Below are 15,727 nucleotides of genomic sequence, written 5' to 3'. Positions count from 1 at the left end.
AATAAGGCTCAAAGGGATTAAGCATTTTGTAAGGTCATACCTCCTAGGTGCTAAACAAACTCATTCATGCAATCTTTCTTCCATCATTTCCTTTTATCTTCTGATGTTGGTTCCCTTTCCTTGGGCTTAATTCCTGGCAAGAGGTATGTGAAAATAAAACCTGTCACTCACTGACATCACAATTATTTTCCCAATAATCAAGTTCCATCATGAACAGGGAAAGGAAAAGTGAAAAAATATGGAACAAAAAGTACACCAGGAGGGATCTCTGAAACAATCCCAGTATATTCTCACAAAAATATTCAAGATGGTGATGACAGTTTGGGGAAATGTAAAGAAATACTGACATCAAAACTACATAAAAATTGCAATTCTCCAAAATCCTTCAGAAGGACAAGAAAGGCTTTAAGGACATAATTAAGGATTTGTCATATAGGACCGCTGTGAAAAGCAGTTTACGAACTACTCTGAACCAGAATCATCACTCACTTTTTGTGTGTCTACCTCAATCAAAGGACTTTTGTGGGGTTATAAGGTAATTTTACTCAACAAGTAGTCGGGGGTTTTGGCTTTAAAAAAATAGATAGATAGATAGATAGATACATACAGGTATAGATATAGATATACAGATATAGATATGCATGCAGTGAATATGCATGAAATATGACAAGTAACAGTCACTAGATATTAGGCCTGGTAGGGATTCTGGAGATCATCTACCTGGAGACCTTCATACATTTTTTAGCCATGAACTCATTGTTCAAACAAAATCTTTCAGAAAAATCCAATATGTAGAAAAGAAAAATGGATGCTCTGACTGGGTTCCAAGGGAGGGGCTGGGCCTGGGAAGGCTCTCAGGAGCCCAGCCAGGAGACCACACGAATCGTTAGAGGCCTAAAGAGGTGAAGTCACCTGGCTAAGGACACATATCTGAACCTGTATCTGGGCTCCTCCCTCCAGCCTCTCCACTGTACATAGCACTACTCATCACCTCCTCAACCAAGGAGCTCTGTTTTCCAGATTCTCCTTGCATTTCCTACAGGGGCCATGATGGCAACTTTCATACTGTAATCTCATTATCAGCACGGCAGTCTTCCTGTTATCTTCTATGCCAAAGGTCAACAACTCAAATGCTTACAGGGGCTGTATATATGTTACCAGAAAAAAAAAAATTTTTTTTAAACCATAGACCTGTACAACACAAACCATGAACCCCAATGTAAACTAAGGACTACAGTTAACAGTATAATTATAATAATGCTTCATCAATTGTAACAAGTATACCACACTAATGCAGACTGTTAATTATAGGGAAGACTGTGGGTGTGGTAGGTAGGGGAACTCTGTACTTGCCACATTATTTTTCTGTAAACCTACAACTTTTCTAATAAATAAATAAATACACACACACACACATATGACATATGGACTGGGTTGGTAATGATTACTGTGACAATATAAAGAACAAGGACAGAACAATGAAAAAAAAAATGATTAAAAATATTCTGCCAGCCAAAAAATACACCAAAACGGTTTACAATTCTACTCTCTCTTCCCATACGATAAGTGAGGTGAGGGCAGGGTCCATGTCTATTCCCAACACCTGACTCAGTGCCTTACACAATGTTAGCGGGCTCTATAAATATTTGTTGAATGAGTAAAATGAATGAGGATCTTTACATATCATTACATCTTTGTTTTCCCAGCACATAATTTACTGAACAAATGAAGGACCCTGAGACCTTCAAAAATAAGCCTTTATCTAGGTATGAAGCATAACTATTATAATACCATTCTTCATTATAAATGTATATTTGATCACTAAAGAATAATGACTGAGTACCTACTATGTGCCCAGGCTCAGTTCTAGGCACTCAGGATACAGTAGTGAATGAGCCAGGTGAGGTCTCCGCTCACATTGTGCTTATATTTAATCATAACCTTAACTGTTCAAATAATACATGTGGATTGTTGAATTAATTTTAACGAAACAAAATGCTGGGTAAGTTTCCTGAGATTAAAAGAAGCTTTGTTAATGATACTGTAAAGTTCTTTTCTCCATTTACTTACATCCTCACATAGTCGAAAGTTCCTGACAGAAATCAAATACATATTTAAATAATTGTGTCAACATTAACAGGATGTAACGTATTATGGAGAATCCCAGCAGGACACCGTATGCCTAGGGTTTAAGGTAGAGAATCTCACTGGCTGACAAACCTTTTGATCCTGCAGGTTAGTGAATAGATGGTAGGTCGAAACTTGCCCAGAAATTAGCACTCTGCCATACATTTTACCACATACACTGTCTAAGCAAGGAAGAAGGGTAGAAGCATCAGGCAGAAAAACCACTTTAGAACTACTCCCTAACAGAAAACAGGCAGGTATCCGGAAGAACTCAGCATGTTTAAATTTTCAGGGTAATTTAACAGAAAATAATCTAATGAATCATTGCTGAATACTTTAAGCTAATAACATTTTTGTGATCAGTTCATTACATAACTATATTTCTCTATCACTAGTTAAAATGCTTTACTTCAACTCCATTATGGATAAATGGAGGAAGGAATCATCATGAATAGACTCAAATTTTAAAAATAAATTCTGAATTATAGTTAAATAAAATATACAAGTTCTACACCTATTTCTCCATTCTCACAAAATAGCCCTGATTGGTAGTTTAAGTGAACTCAGAGGTGAGTTTTACACCTACAGAGAGGATAACTCAAAAAAATTAATTTGGGCCAACTGTGTAAATCAATTAGCATATATATCAGGGGAGAGGTTTGTTCCTTTAAAAAGAATGAATCAAGCTCTTCTTTTCTTCATTTAAAGCCTCACTTTATGACAAAGAATCAGGAAGCACAAACTTATTTATACAAACAGCACCAGCAAACACAGCTAAGAACTGCTTTTAAGACAGTGACTACAGGAAACTGAGCAAAATCAGCCCCTCCATGGTGGCTAATCTACTACTTGAAACCCAGGAATCCTAAAGGTAATGTTTAATCAACCATAACCCCAACTTACTGACATCAAAGTGTGGTCAGAAGCACCTGTGTTCAAATAATGACTTTATTGTTAGTTGTGCAACTCTGGACAAAATACTCTGAGTCTCTTTCATTCAACACTTTTTTTACTGAGTGCCAGGCACTATTCTAGGTGCTAGGGATACACTTTGAGCAAGACAAACCCAACACCCAACACCATTCTCACAGAGCTGACATACTGGCATTTGCTTCCTTGGCATAATGTGACAAATGCCAAGACAGAGGAAATATACAGGGTATAATGAGAGCAAGTACAAGGTCGCCTAATCCAAACTAGGGATGGATCAGAGGAAGCTCCCTGGGAGAACATCTCAGCTAGGAACTAAACGATGAGAAGGAGTTAGGCAAAGATGCTGGGAGGAAGAGTGTCTAAGCAGAGGAGAAGGCTTGTGCAAAAGTCTGAAAGAGAGAGAATGACTCTGGGGAATAGCAGGAAGTGACCACTGGGAGTAAGGGAAAGGGTGGGACAAAATGAAGCTAGAGGGGTGGGGGCCTTTAGTGAGTTTGGATTTACCCTACAGCCAACAGGCAGAACAAGAGAGACAAAATCAAATCTAGTGTCTGAAAGATCAGCAGCAAAGAGCAGTGTACTCAGGAGCACAAAAGTTGACATGAGACCCTGGCTCTGTGATTTACTAGCCAGGTGACAAGGACTAAGTTATTTATTGGCTCTGTGCCTCTGTTTCCTCCTTCATAAAAATAGATGACGAGGAGAGGTATCAGTAAGCATCATGGTCTTCTAACTCTCCAACTTGATTATTCTCCATCTTCACTACACTTCTACAAAATTAACCTTCTTTTTAACCACCAAATAAACTTGCTTCTTTCTCAAAAAAAGAAATAGATAACGGTACAGTTGTAACGAGGTTCGATGAGTTAACATTTGTAAAGCATTCAGATCAGTGCATGGTACATAGTGTTTTAAAACATATAAATTTCTAAATTCTTGCTGCATTGTGTACAGTGGTTCTAGGAGTGAGGATAGAACTTAATATATTTAGAAGGCTGTTGTAGTAATCCAGTGGATGGTGGTGGCAAAAAAATGAGGCAGGGCAGTGAGAACAGAGAGAAACGAACAAATCTAAGAGTTAATTAGAAGGACGGATGAATTGAAGGGGGTGGAGGGTGGGAGTGGAAGTTGGCATCTAGGTTTTTGACTTCAGTTAATGATGATGCCATATTCTGATATGTAGACACAAGAGAAGAACAGGTTTAGGGAAAAAGATAACATGTTTAGTTTCTTCCCCAAATAATACATTGTTATGAAGATTAAATGAGCTGATATGCCATCTTTCATCCCAATTCTGCTCAAATATTGCACTCCCAGGCAACAATGTTCAATGTTTTAGAATATGCAATCCTAACTCTCTGAAGGTGCAGAAGGGAAGTGATCAAGAATTGGAGGAATCAGATACCTGGGCTCTCTACTACGTCTAACACAATGGAGGTGCTGCATACCTGTCTGTTGAAAGAATGAATTCTGCTGAATTTAGGCCCCCCCATCACCCCAAGTCCCTTATTAAATGTGATGCCCACGCAAACCCTGGCCTTTCTCTTCACAGTACCTAGACTGTAGAGAGCAGGCCTTTCTCACTCGTTTCGGTACTGGCCATCTTTTCTGTCCAGAAATTTAATGTCTTTTTAATTGAAAGTCTGTACCCACTACTACTAACACTACCCTATATTTTAATAATATTTTATAGTGTAAGGTAAAAGATACAGTGCTTCAATTTATAAGACCAAAGACCGGATGTCCTCAACACAGTGGGTTGAAAAGAGTACTTGACATCCACACAATGGATGTAAAAAGAAATGAGGCAGATGTCTGTATTCCACTGTAGAGTAATCTCCAGAATTTAAGGTAAAATGCAGGATAGTATACATTTAAGAAAGAGGGATATTGCGGAGGTGGGGGAGGAAACATGCAAGTGATCAGTTTTGGACATCTTTTAGGTCAGAAACCAAGGAAGCTATTAAAGATGACTGGATTGTATCAAAAGGATACAGGCACCAACTTGATTAGCCTCCCATTAGCCAAAGATGGGACAATTAGTGAACTAAAAAAAATAATACCTGCAATGGATTGAAATACACATGTGTTAAAAATTAATGAGTTCATAATGAAAAAATTACCTCACTGGTCAACTCTGGAAGTTGCTAGGACCCAACTCATTCTGTAAACTGACAAAAGGAATGAATCAAGCATACATTCTGTCTTTTCTTCCCGAACTGTATTTCAGGGTCCCCAATAGGGTAGAGGGAAAGTTCTTTACAGAAAAATGGAAGCTAATAAATATCGAAGGAATGATACATTTAGAAAAATCACCATTTTGTAACTCCAATTAAATAATGGATCTAAGTAATAACCATAAATGGCTGCAAAAATCATTAGGTAGAAAGTTCATGGGGAGCTTCATAGTGGAGGCATCAAGCTGTCATAAATCCACTGATCAATCTTAACATCACTAAAAGAGAGAAAAGTGGACATCATATCCTTCTAATTGGATTCAATAGCAAGTACACAGCACCCTCCCTGAAGTATTCTAATCTAATCACCAATTTACAGGAAATAGTGGGACAGAGGAGCACGTTAAACGATACCACAAGGATTTGGTGGGAATGCCTACAGGACAAAAGACCCAGTTTCCTCAACAAACAAATCACATGAGAAAATGGAGGGGAGGAAGAAATTATTTTATATGAAGAAACTTAAGAGACATATCCACAAAATGCAATGTTGGACTTTTCTGGATCCTGACTTGAACAAACTAACTGTAAAACGTCGTTTTTGAGACCAGCTGGGAAATTTGAACACTGACTGGCTATTAGATGATATTAAGGAATCACAGCTAATTTCATTACACATACTAGTATTGTGCTTAAGTTTAGGGAAAAAAGAGACAATGCTTTACAAAAAGCACTTTTACATGCATTATCCTGCTCCTGGATATGCAGTGTATCTCCAATAAATATTGCTAAAGATAAATGTCGAGTAACACTCCCCCACAAGCCTTCAATACCTTTCTCCCAAAATAGGTTAAATCCTTAGCCTGTTATTCACTACCCTCCCTCACCATCATCCCAACCACATTTCCCACCTCTCCTCTTTATGCTCCTTTATTTCCAACCAAACTGGACTAAGAGTAGTTCCCTCTAAGGTCTCACATCCTGCTTCCCACATGACTCTGACTATTGTTAGGTTCTGGAATGCCCTTCCACTACCTCTATTTTCCAAATCCTACCCTCTTTAAAAACCAATCCTACACAGACCTTTCTTTCACCCTCCCATTACAAGTCATTATTGCTATAGTTTTCATGGATACATCCTACCTTGTGCAATCAATCATATTTTATGTGGTTTCAATCAGTCATACATCAAGTAACTATTAAGAATCTACTATTGGTTTGTACATTTGACATTTATTGAACACCTACTATATTCTGGGCCAGTGCTAGTATGCTGCAATGAATCGACAAACCAAGTCCCTGACCTCATGGAGCTTATGGTCTAGTAAAAGGAGAACGTTTTCATACTAATTACATTACATAGAAATTTTAAAATTTCTAATTACATAGAAATTTTCACAATTAAGAAAAGAATTGCGAAAACGGAAGTATAGGAGCCATGAGAGGACATAACCGAGAGGCCAGACACAATTGGGCTGTGTCACAATGATTTAGGATAAGTTTTTTTTTAAAGGACTTCACAATTTTTAAAACCGCAGACCTCCTAGGAATGTTTGAGGCTTGAATAAAATATGGCAAACAGTAGGCCCCCAATAAACACATGTTCATTCTTTCCCTTAGGAGCTGTGCCCGACTGAAGAGCAGAAACTTGTTGATTCGGGCTCTTTAACCCATCTGCTATCTCAGGGCCTGCCGAAAGACATGAATCCAATAAACATCTCAGAAGTAAATAAGACAAGAAGGGAAGAAAAATGAACTAACATTCAGCGATTTGCATCAGGAGTCTCGATGAGATGCGGAGTATCATTATTCTCATTTTACAAGCAGAGTGACCACGGCACGGAGGAAGAGTGGGATCGAACAATTGGTAATATTGGAAGTTCCGCTCCAAGACCTCTCTCCTCTCTGTTCCCTTCCTTAACTCTACAGCTCCAGCCTCCCCACTCCTGCTTTGGGCCCCGGAAGACCGGGAGAGGTCGGGAGCCCTTCCCAGGTGGCTTTGCAGTGCCGCGGAGAATGCCGGGATACAAACAAATGGCTAAACAAATCCAAGGCGGGGGCCAAGAAGACTGGGCCCCGGGAAACTGCACCCTAAGCCAGCCGAGTGCTTCCCTCGGCTCTTTTGTGTGCTTACCTTTCCTGGAGCTCCCGCTGTCGGTGGCCTCACTAACGCCGGCAAAGGCTGGGAACAGCGCCATGACCACAGGCCTCACCGGCGAGCAAGCGCACGGCCTGCGGCATCCGCCGGTGAGCTGCACCCTGGGACGTGTGGTTCCGCGCGCAGTCAGCCGGCTGGACTGCGGCCCGGGCGGGGCGGGGCGGGGCTGTGTGGGCGGGCCCTGTGGGCGGAGCTATGTGGACGCACTCTGTGGGCGGGGCGGCTTCCCCGCCGGGGGTACTCCAGGGCTTTATTAAGAACGGGAAAATGCCGAGGTGCGGAGAAGGAATTGCACAGCGCAGATAGGTATTGGGAAGTCGCTGCTGGGATTCCAACCCTGACCCCCAAACTCCCCCCATCACTAACTGAACCAAATTAAACTTTTTACAGAAAATCCAAAGCTTCAGTTTCCTCATCTGCTGAAAGTTGAGATTAAATGAAAATATAATGTAAAGTGCATCTGACGCGATCTGGTTGCCATTTGAAATATCCTAGCAATAGGAAAGAACGCGAGGTCCCATCAAGTTCAAACGTCTTTGCTAGCCAGACAATACACTACAGCCTATGAAGAGTTCTTGACCAAAATAATAATAATAATAATTGAACCTGGATCTAAGTAAGCCTGTTACGGGAAACAGGATAGAGGAAAACCTAAAAAATTCATACTCCTGTGAAGCAATCAGCCAAATCCAGAATTTAGGAAATCAATAGAAAGCAATGACCTGGTTTCTTCAATTACTGATGGCTTTTACTAGGCCAGAAATTGCTATAGATTAAAAGATCTTAGAGACGTATCAACGAAATGTAATGTATAGCCTCATTGTGATTCTGATTGGACAAATTGTTAAAAGACCTTTTTGAGAGATGGAGAAATAGAAAGTTGGACAGAATATTAGATGATATCAATAATTAATGTTAATTCTATTAGATGTACCAATGGCATCTAACTGAGGTTATGTTTTAAAATTCTTATATATTAGAGATAAATGTTGAAGTATTTGCGGGGTGAAAATAGAGAGATAAGTAAAAATGTATTTCTTAGGATCCTGGGGAGTTCAAAGGTCTTTAGAGTTAGGAAATACATTAAGAGCAAAAGAAATGCAACTGTAATTAAAGGATCTGATGGACTCCTGTGGAAGCTGCAGAACTTTGTAAGAATTAGGTGAGCTCCAAAATCAAAGTTTTCGAATTCTGAAGTCCCCTAGGCAGAACCTACAAAAGGAAGCTCAGTGGCTGGAGCTTTAGAATTCAGTCCTGCCAAAATCTCTAATTCTAAGTTACGTCAATCCACTGGGCAGCTTCTGTTCTCTTTAGTAGATGGCCTCAGGTGACAGGAATGGAAAGTCTTTCCCAAGGCATCGTATTTTCCCACCCAGAAAAGTAAGAATTAATATGAAAAGTTTAAGAGAATCAAAGCCATAAAAATAATGTTTCTGTGACAATAAGGAATCTAGGCATATTTGGGTATTTTGTGTACTCACAAACGTGTAGGAGAATTTAACTTAAGATCAATTTAAAGTGTGTAATTGAGTAACTAATTTAGACTCCTGATTTTAAGTGTCACTGTATTTTAAGGAAGACATATGATTCAATTCTTGGAGAATTTTTAAAGGGGAGTTTTAGTAACATACACATCATCACTAATTTTTAAAAATTTACCAGGCAAATTGTTTTAAGGTAAAAAGTAATCAAATGCTTCTACGAAGAAAAAAAGTAAGCGGCGAAGCTGGAATTCGGGCCCGGGAGGGAGCTCTGAGCTTGTCTCTTGGGGGCCCAGGGCAGCATCCCCCACCCCACGCCCCTCGCCGTGATTGGTCTCTGCTCTGCTGCTGCACATCGGCGCTGGAGCTCCAGGTCTGCTGGGCCAGAAGCAGGTGAGCAGGAGTGGGGATCTCCTCCCAGCCCCCCCGCTCTCTGCAGCCCGTTAGCTCAGCCTGTGGGGAAAATCAGTGCACAGTTTGCATGGTGTGCTCCCCTCTGCCTTTGTCAATATTTGACGACGGGGTAGGCGCTTCGGCCAAGCCTCTGTTGACGTGTGATAGTCGCTGGCGAGCGGCCGAGCAATGAGTCTAACGACCCGGGAGACCCTGAGCCCGGTGGCAATTAGCGCTTGGGTGGGTCCTGATGGGAGGGGGCTTGGCCCTCCTCTCAGTGGGGGGCTGCGGGGGCTGGGACAGGAGATGGGGGGCAGCTGAGGGGATAGGGGCTCCTCCCAGGGCCCACCACACAGGGACCGGGGAAGGGGAGAAGCTCCCAACATGGGCTGTCTCGGGGAGAGTCACCGGGAAGTGGGACTTCATTTGGTCCAGAGGCCCCTCTTATACCAGGGCTAAGCCAGGCGTCCATTAGGGGTTGAACTGTGTCCCCCAAAAACCTTATTTGGAAACAAGGTCACTGCAGACGGCATTAGGCAAGTTACAGTGAGGTCCTGGTGGAGGGAGTGTCGGCCCCCCCAGGATGATTGGTCCTCATAAGAAGGGGAGAAGCGGATATAGAGAAGGGGAAGTGGATGGAGAGAGGCAGAAATGGAGGCAGAGAGGGAGAAGTGGACGGAGAGAGGGGGAAGCGGACGCACAGACGGGGCAGGCTGGGCCATGGCCGCCCCTCGCACAGGCCCGGAAGAGAGGACGTGGTTCCCTGCAGCCTGGGGCTCTGCGAGACCGGACGCCGTGTGACCCGGCCAGCTGTGACCCTTCCCTGTGGCCCCAGGGAATGCAGCACTGCCACAGGCAACGCCGAGCGGGCACCAGTGCTGCCACCACCCATGCCGCAGTGACCCGCACAGCTTTGAGGGAGCAGCCACCTCGTCGCGTCCACTGAGCTGCGGCTTTGGCTCCAGGGCTGTCAGTAACTGAGGGGAACCCGCAGGCTGGCTGCCCCTGGCCTGGGGTGTGAGGCTGCCCAGAGCAGGCAGCGACTGTGGCCCCGTGACCATCCCCGTCATACTTGAGCTCCTGTGGCCCGAGGCCCGGGCTCTGCCGTTGAGGGGTTATGGCCCCTCAGGAAGGCCGGTGATGGCCACGTTGACTCAGCCTGAAGTGGGGTTGGCTTTGGGACTGCATGGGTAGAGGGGCTCTGGGGGGTGGTCCCTGGAGGGTGGGCTGCACCTGCCCCTTGACGGGGCCTTCTCCTTTGTGTCCAATGACCCAGAAGGACCCTCCCAAGGGAAGCAGCTTTAGGCTGAGGACACGGAGCCCATTTCAGGCTCAGCTTGGTGGGACACCTGTGGCCCCCTGCAGTGTGGGGCTCCCAGGCCTGTGGGGGGACAGTGGGGTTCCTGCCCTCTCGTGCTTCTCTGGGCCCCCCACTCATCCCCAGAAAGGCAGGTGACAGGGTCTTGGCCAGGCCTCCCTTGCCCTTGGGGTGTGTCTCTGGAGGGAGGAGGGATTGCAGAACGAGCGGGGCGCAGGGGTCCCCACTCCTCTCAGAGGCAGGGTCTAATCCAAGCACCAGTGAGAAGTGGGGGTCCCTGTTCCCACTCCACTTGCCAGCCCAATACCCGCCAGGCACTCGGCTCTGTGCCCCGGTCATCCTCTCTGCATGGGGACCGAGGAGGCTGTGTCTCGGAGCTGTCGGGGAGAGCCACAGCGTAAGGCAGCTGGGGGGCCGAGGCCCCGCTCCCCAGCCGCAGCCCAGCCCGGGACCCTCCTCGGGGTGGCCCGCATAAGGCTCTTCCGCTTCGGGCACCCGCCTGGCCCCTGCTCTCCTCTGCGGGCCCCGCAGAGCCCAGAGACCCCAGCGTCCTTCCAGAAGTCCCAGATATGGGCGTGTGTGTGTACAAGGCGAGGGCTGCTAGGATGGGGACCCCAAGGAGGGGGTTGGGGCCTGAGCCAAATCCTGGAGGCTCGATGGTCAGCAATGGGGAAGGATGAAGGGGATGGGCGGGGGGCTCGAGGCGGGCGCTGCTTGGGCAGCTCGGAGGCAGAACAGTGCGGTGGCCCTCTGGGAGGTGATGAGGGTGGGATGGGGGGGTGAGCGTTCAGCAGGTGCCGGACCCAGGAGCCCTTGAGGCTGGGGGAGGAAGGCCTGGGGCCCGGGGACCCCCACATTCGCCAAGGCCCTGGGGTCTGCCCAGAGCCTGCCTCCTGGGGCATCCCGCGGCCCTCCCCAAGTGCACCCTGTCCTCCTCTGCTGCCCCCCGCCATCCACCTGCCGGGGCCGGTCAGCTGAGATGATGGACACAAGGCCACCTCCCGCCGTGGCAGCGACACAGCTGCTGGGCCCGGGAGTGGAGAGGAAGCTGCTGAAACGGTCTTTCTCCGGCCGGAACCAGGCTCCTGCACTTGGGGCAATGGGAGAAAGTGCTTCCCACCTGGCTTGGGGTGCGGGTGAAAGGTCGGTCCTTGTGCCCGACTCACAGCCCCCCGGAACCTGCAGCTCCCTCTCCATGGCCAGGATGGGGGCCTCCTGGCACTCGGGGGCTTCAGGCTTCCCGGGGTTCTGTGGACAGGCCTGGGGTGGCAGCAGGACAGGGCCCCTGGCTCGGCTCATGTTCAGCCTTGAGGACACCTGGGGATACCTAGGAGCCACCTGTAGCCTGGGGGGCTCGGGTCCCCACCTGCATCCCGGCCCGGCACGCAGGAAGCCCCCCAGTGTTTGCTGAAATGAATTGGCCAGAAGGAGTGTGGGGGGGTCTGGTGGCTGCCGACACCTGTCTGTGCGGAGCTGAGGGCCCAGGGCTGGGGCACGGCTGTGGGGTGGGCACCGGTGTGCTGGAAACCCACTCCCCTGCCCCCCAAAGGCCTGACGGCGGTGTGTGCCAGCTCCCATGGGGCAAATATTCCCTCTGTGGTCAGTTCCAAGTCATGAGGCCCCTGGCCCCGACGACCACTCTCAGGAGCAGGCAGGGGTGCCTCTGCCCCTGCCCCCACCCTGGGCCCCGGCTCTGACCCCAGCAGCACGTCAAGGGGCTGAGGGGAGCAGGGGCAGAAGGGCTGGACCCCTGCCCTCTGCATCTCCCCATCGGAAGCCCCTCGGACCCATGGCCCCCCACCCCCGCAGCCCGCCTGCCCCTGGCCTGTGCACCTGGGTGGGTCGAGGTGCTCCCCGTGTTGTCACGGAGCCTCGGTGACCTGGTCAGGGTGTTGCTGCCCAGACCACCCTGCTTTATCCGCTAATTCGTGCAGACCCCTGGGGGTGCATGGCCAGTCTGAGTGCTCAGAATCTGCTGGGAGAATTCTCCGAAGGTGCACAGGGGGCTTCCTTCCAGCTCACCCCCCCCCCCCGTCGTGTCAAACCCAAGCAAAGGGATTGGCTGTGCCTGGGGGGGGGAGGTGCACGGAGAGAGAGGAAGTAGGGGGGCCCATTTTGGCTCCACAAAGCCAGCTGTGTGTTGCGCAGTGCTCCTGAGAGCCGGAAATGGGGTCACACGCAGGTAGAGGAGCTGCCGGGGGGTCCCAGGACACAGTCCCATCCTCACCTGCCTGGGACTTCAGTGTGGGGTGTCAGGTGGAACGGAGGCCAGTGTTTTCGCTCAGCCTGGGTGGGTTTTACAGACTGGGGCAAAGTGTGCAGGCCAAGGGCCGCTGGGCTCCTGTGTATGGACAGCGCTGCCGCAGCAGCCCCCGCCCCTCCACGCCTGGCCACTCACCCCCTGTACCCCCAGGCAGCCTTGGGCCTCGGGTATGGACCCACAGGGGACCAGAGTGGGAGCTTTTTGGGGATCCTGCTCCCCAGGGGACGTGAGGGTCGGGGGACAGCCCATGGGGACATCACTGCCCAGAGGGATGTGGCTATGGCTACAGGCAGGCCGCTGCACTCATGGTGACAGGCCCTTATAGGGGCGGAATCCGAGGATGGCTGCACCACCCGGGTAGGGAAGGGCAGGGAGTGCCGGCCTCTCGCCTCCCGGGTCAGGCCACCTCGTGATAATCGCAGTGGTTGGAGGTGCTTGTATTTTATACTTTCCACCCTTGGCCACCAAGAGAGACTGGCATTTTACCTCCTAGTCCAGTTCTGATAATCCCAGCTGGGTTGGCTAGGGCAGGGCCCCGGGCCAGGGCCACAGCTGTGGGGTGGAGAATTGGGACAAGCTCCTAGGAAGGAGCTGAGGGCCATGTAGCTCTTCTCTCTTCTTGTGAGAACAACGGACGCTTCACAGTGGAGGGGACATCTGGGCTGGGTCTTGCAGTATCAATAGGAGTTCACTCGGCAGAGCTGGACAGTGAAGTAACTTTCAGGAGAAACAAGGAGATCTGGAAGTGCTTGGGAAGAACAAATTGTTCAGCAAGATTGGAGCCATCTTGGGCTGTGGTGGTGGCGGGAAGGGGGAGAAATTGGAAAAGGAGCCAGGCCCCAGGCTGAGAGCTTGGACTAACAGGCTTGGGCCTCAGTTAGAGGTAATGGGGAGCCCTGGAGGACTTTATCCAGACTGATGTGATGGACTCATCCTGAGGTGCTTTGAGGATGCGTGCGGGGTGGCTGCAGGCTCCAGGAGGTGACGCGTCTTACCCCCAGTCCCACAATGTCTGGAGGCAGCGCCGCTGCCCGTGTTCTGGTCAAGCATTACCCCCTGGGTCGTGACCCCTGGGTCATGACCCCTGAGTGTTCCCCCACCCTGCCAACAGGTGCTGGGTCGGGGACACATGTTGGTGCTTGCTGAGCACACTCTCCACCATACCTGCACCCCTGCCCCCCATCCTCAGAGCAGGTGCCCCCTGCAGATGGTGTCACTGAGGCCAGTTGGCTCAGAGGTTGCTCAAGTGACTCGGCCAGTACAGGAGCTGCTGGGGCTCAGACCAGGTCTGTGCAACCCCTGAGCCTGTGTGCCCACCAGCCTGTATGCCCACCACCGTGCCGGGGCCCTGGCTCTTCCCCAGGTGGTGTGAGGGAGCTGGGCCAGCAGGTGCCGCTTCCAGGAGCCTGACGGCAGCCCAGAGACAGCAGCCGAGGCAGAGTGGGCTCATGGTGGGGTGGGAAGGATGAGCAGCAGCCACAGGGCAGCAGCCACGGGGGCACCGGCCTGGGAGCAGCTGCAGAGGTGGCCCTGGGGGAAGCTCTGGAGGCTGGGTCTGGGCAGGCGGCAGCAGGACATGGGAAAGATGTCCCTGCTGAGGCTGGGTGTGCTGAGGGTGCCGTTCTGGGAGCTGGCTGTCCGCCCGGCTACCCCCCTGCCCAGCCTCACTCAGCACCCACTGACTGCGAGCCCTGCCGGCCAAGGGGAGGAGCGGCAGGCCTGAGGGGGACCTAGGCTGGCTCCCTCGGGTGCACCCTCCCTCCCAGCCTCATGGGGCCCCCTTGAACCACATCTGCATTTAGAGTGAAAGGTGCAGAGGTCACGTCCCTCTGCCATCTCCCGGGGAGCAACTGGGTGGCACCAGGGCTGTGCGAGGGGAGGCCCCGGGACACGGGCTCGGCCCGGAGTGCCAGAGGGGGTTCCTCACCTGCTCCCAGAGCCGCCTTGGTCCCACGGCCGCAAGCAGAACACCCGCCAGGCAGATGCATCCTCCTGGGGAGTCGGTGACCCAGGGAACCTGGTGCCTCCCCCTCCCCGTCTCTCCAGTGCTCCCTGTGCACCCAGTTCCTCGGCAGGGACCTGATCCGTCTCTGCAGGCGCGGGGGCCGGCCTTCCTTGCGGGAGGGTGTCGGGCTGGGGGTTCCACCTGGGCCTGTCCTTGGTTCCCTGCGTTGAAGTGGGGCCGCGGCCTGGGACGTGCAGTGTTCAGGGGTGCGGTTGCCGCATCGCCCTGGGTGTCATGTCCCATGTAGGGAGGAGGGTAGTGAGTTACCCTGCCGAGGGGGCTTAGAGAAGGGGCCACATCTGAGCAACAATGAGGCTGTCCAGGGGGACCTCCTAGGCAAAATTGTAAGTAGGTTTAGCCTCTCCCTTGCAGCAACTAGCCTCACAGTGGAAAGCCCCTACATCGAGGGCTTGTGGTGCCTTTAATTCTTCTCAGACCCTGTCCTGGCCAGGGGCCGAGGGTGTCAGTACCCAAGCTTAAGTTGTTTTTGGTTCCCCACCCCCACCCCAGGCCCTAGGATCTGAATTCCCTGAGGGAGGGCCACCACTTCAACTGTACCATGCCCCCCCCTTTACTTAGGGAAGAGACACCCGTTAGGGAATTATCTCCTATATTTGAATTCTTCCTTTGTCTGACTCTCTCTAACTCCACCCTTGCCTGGGTCAGTGCTGACAACTGAAAATACCTGTTTTCTCTAATGAGCTACTTAGGATGGGTGAGGAAAAAAAAGGAAAGAAGTCCCCTTTTCAGAGCCAGTCCCTAGCCCCCAGTTTCACTGGTCAACTGGAGTTGGTATCCAGCTCTCTGTGCCCCTTTTCTTGGGACACAGCCATTTGCCAGTATTCAGAGCTCAGCCATCACCAAAAGCCTCT

The 15,727-nt window shown here is 49.8% G+C and overlaps 1 protein-coding gene across 1 annotated transcript in view; it reads right to left on the bottom strand.

Moving 5' to 3' along the window:
* The window catches only part of LOC119531100 (nuclear exosome regulator NRDE2-like), a 56,878-nt gene extending 49,339 nt beyond the window's left edge, over nucleotides 1–7,539 (bottom strand). Inside the window, 1 exon segment of the mRNA XM_037831942.1 lies at nucleotides 7,372–7,539. Within this exon segment, the coding sequence (XP_037687870.1) occupies nucleotides 7,372–7,435 (64 nt within the window). The 5' untranslated portion in view covers nucleotides 7,436–7,539.
* Nucleotides 7,540–15,727: the final 8,188 nt, after the last annotated feature.

Source organism: Choloepus didactylus, chromosome 4 (assembly GCF_015220235.1).
Source record: "Choloepus didactylus isolate mChoDid1 chromosome 4, mChoDid1.pri, whole genome shotgun sequence".
In the NCBI taxonomy this organism is placed as follows: Eukaryota; Metazoa; Chordata; class Mammalia; order Pilosa; family Megalonychidae; genus Choloepus; species Choloepus didactylus.
This window is presented reverse-complemented; position numbering and strand designations above follow the sequence as displayed.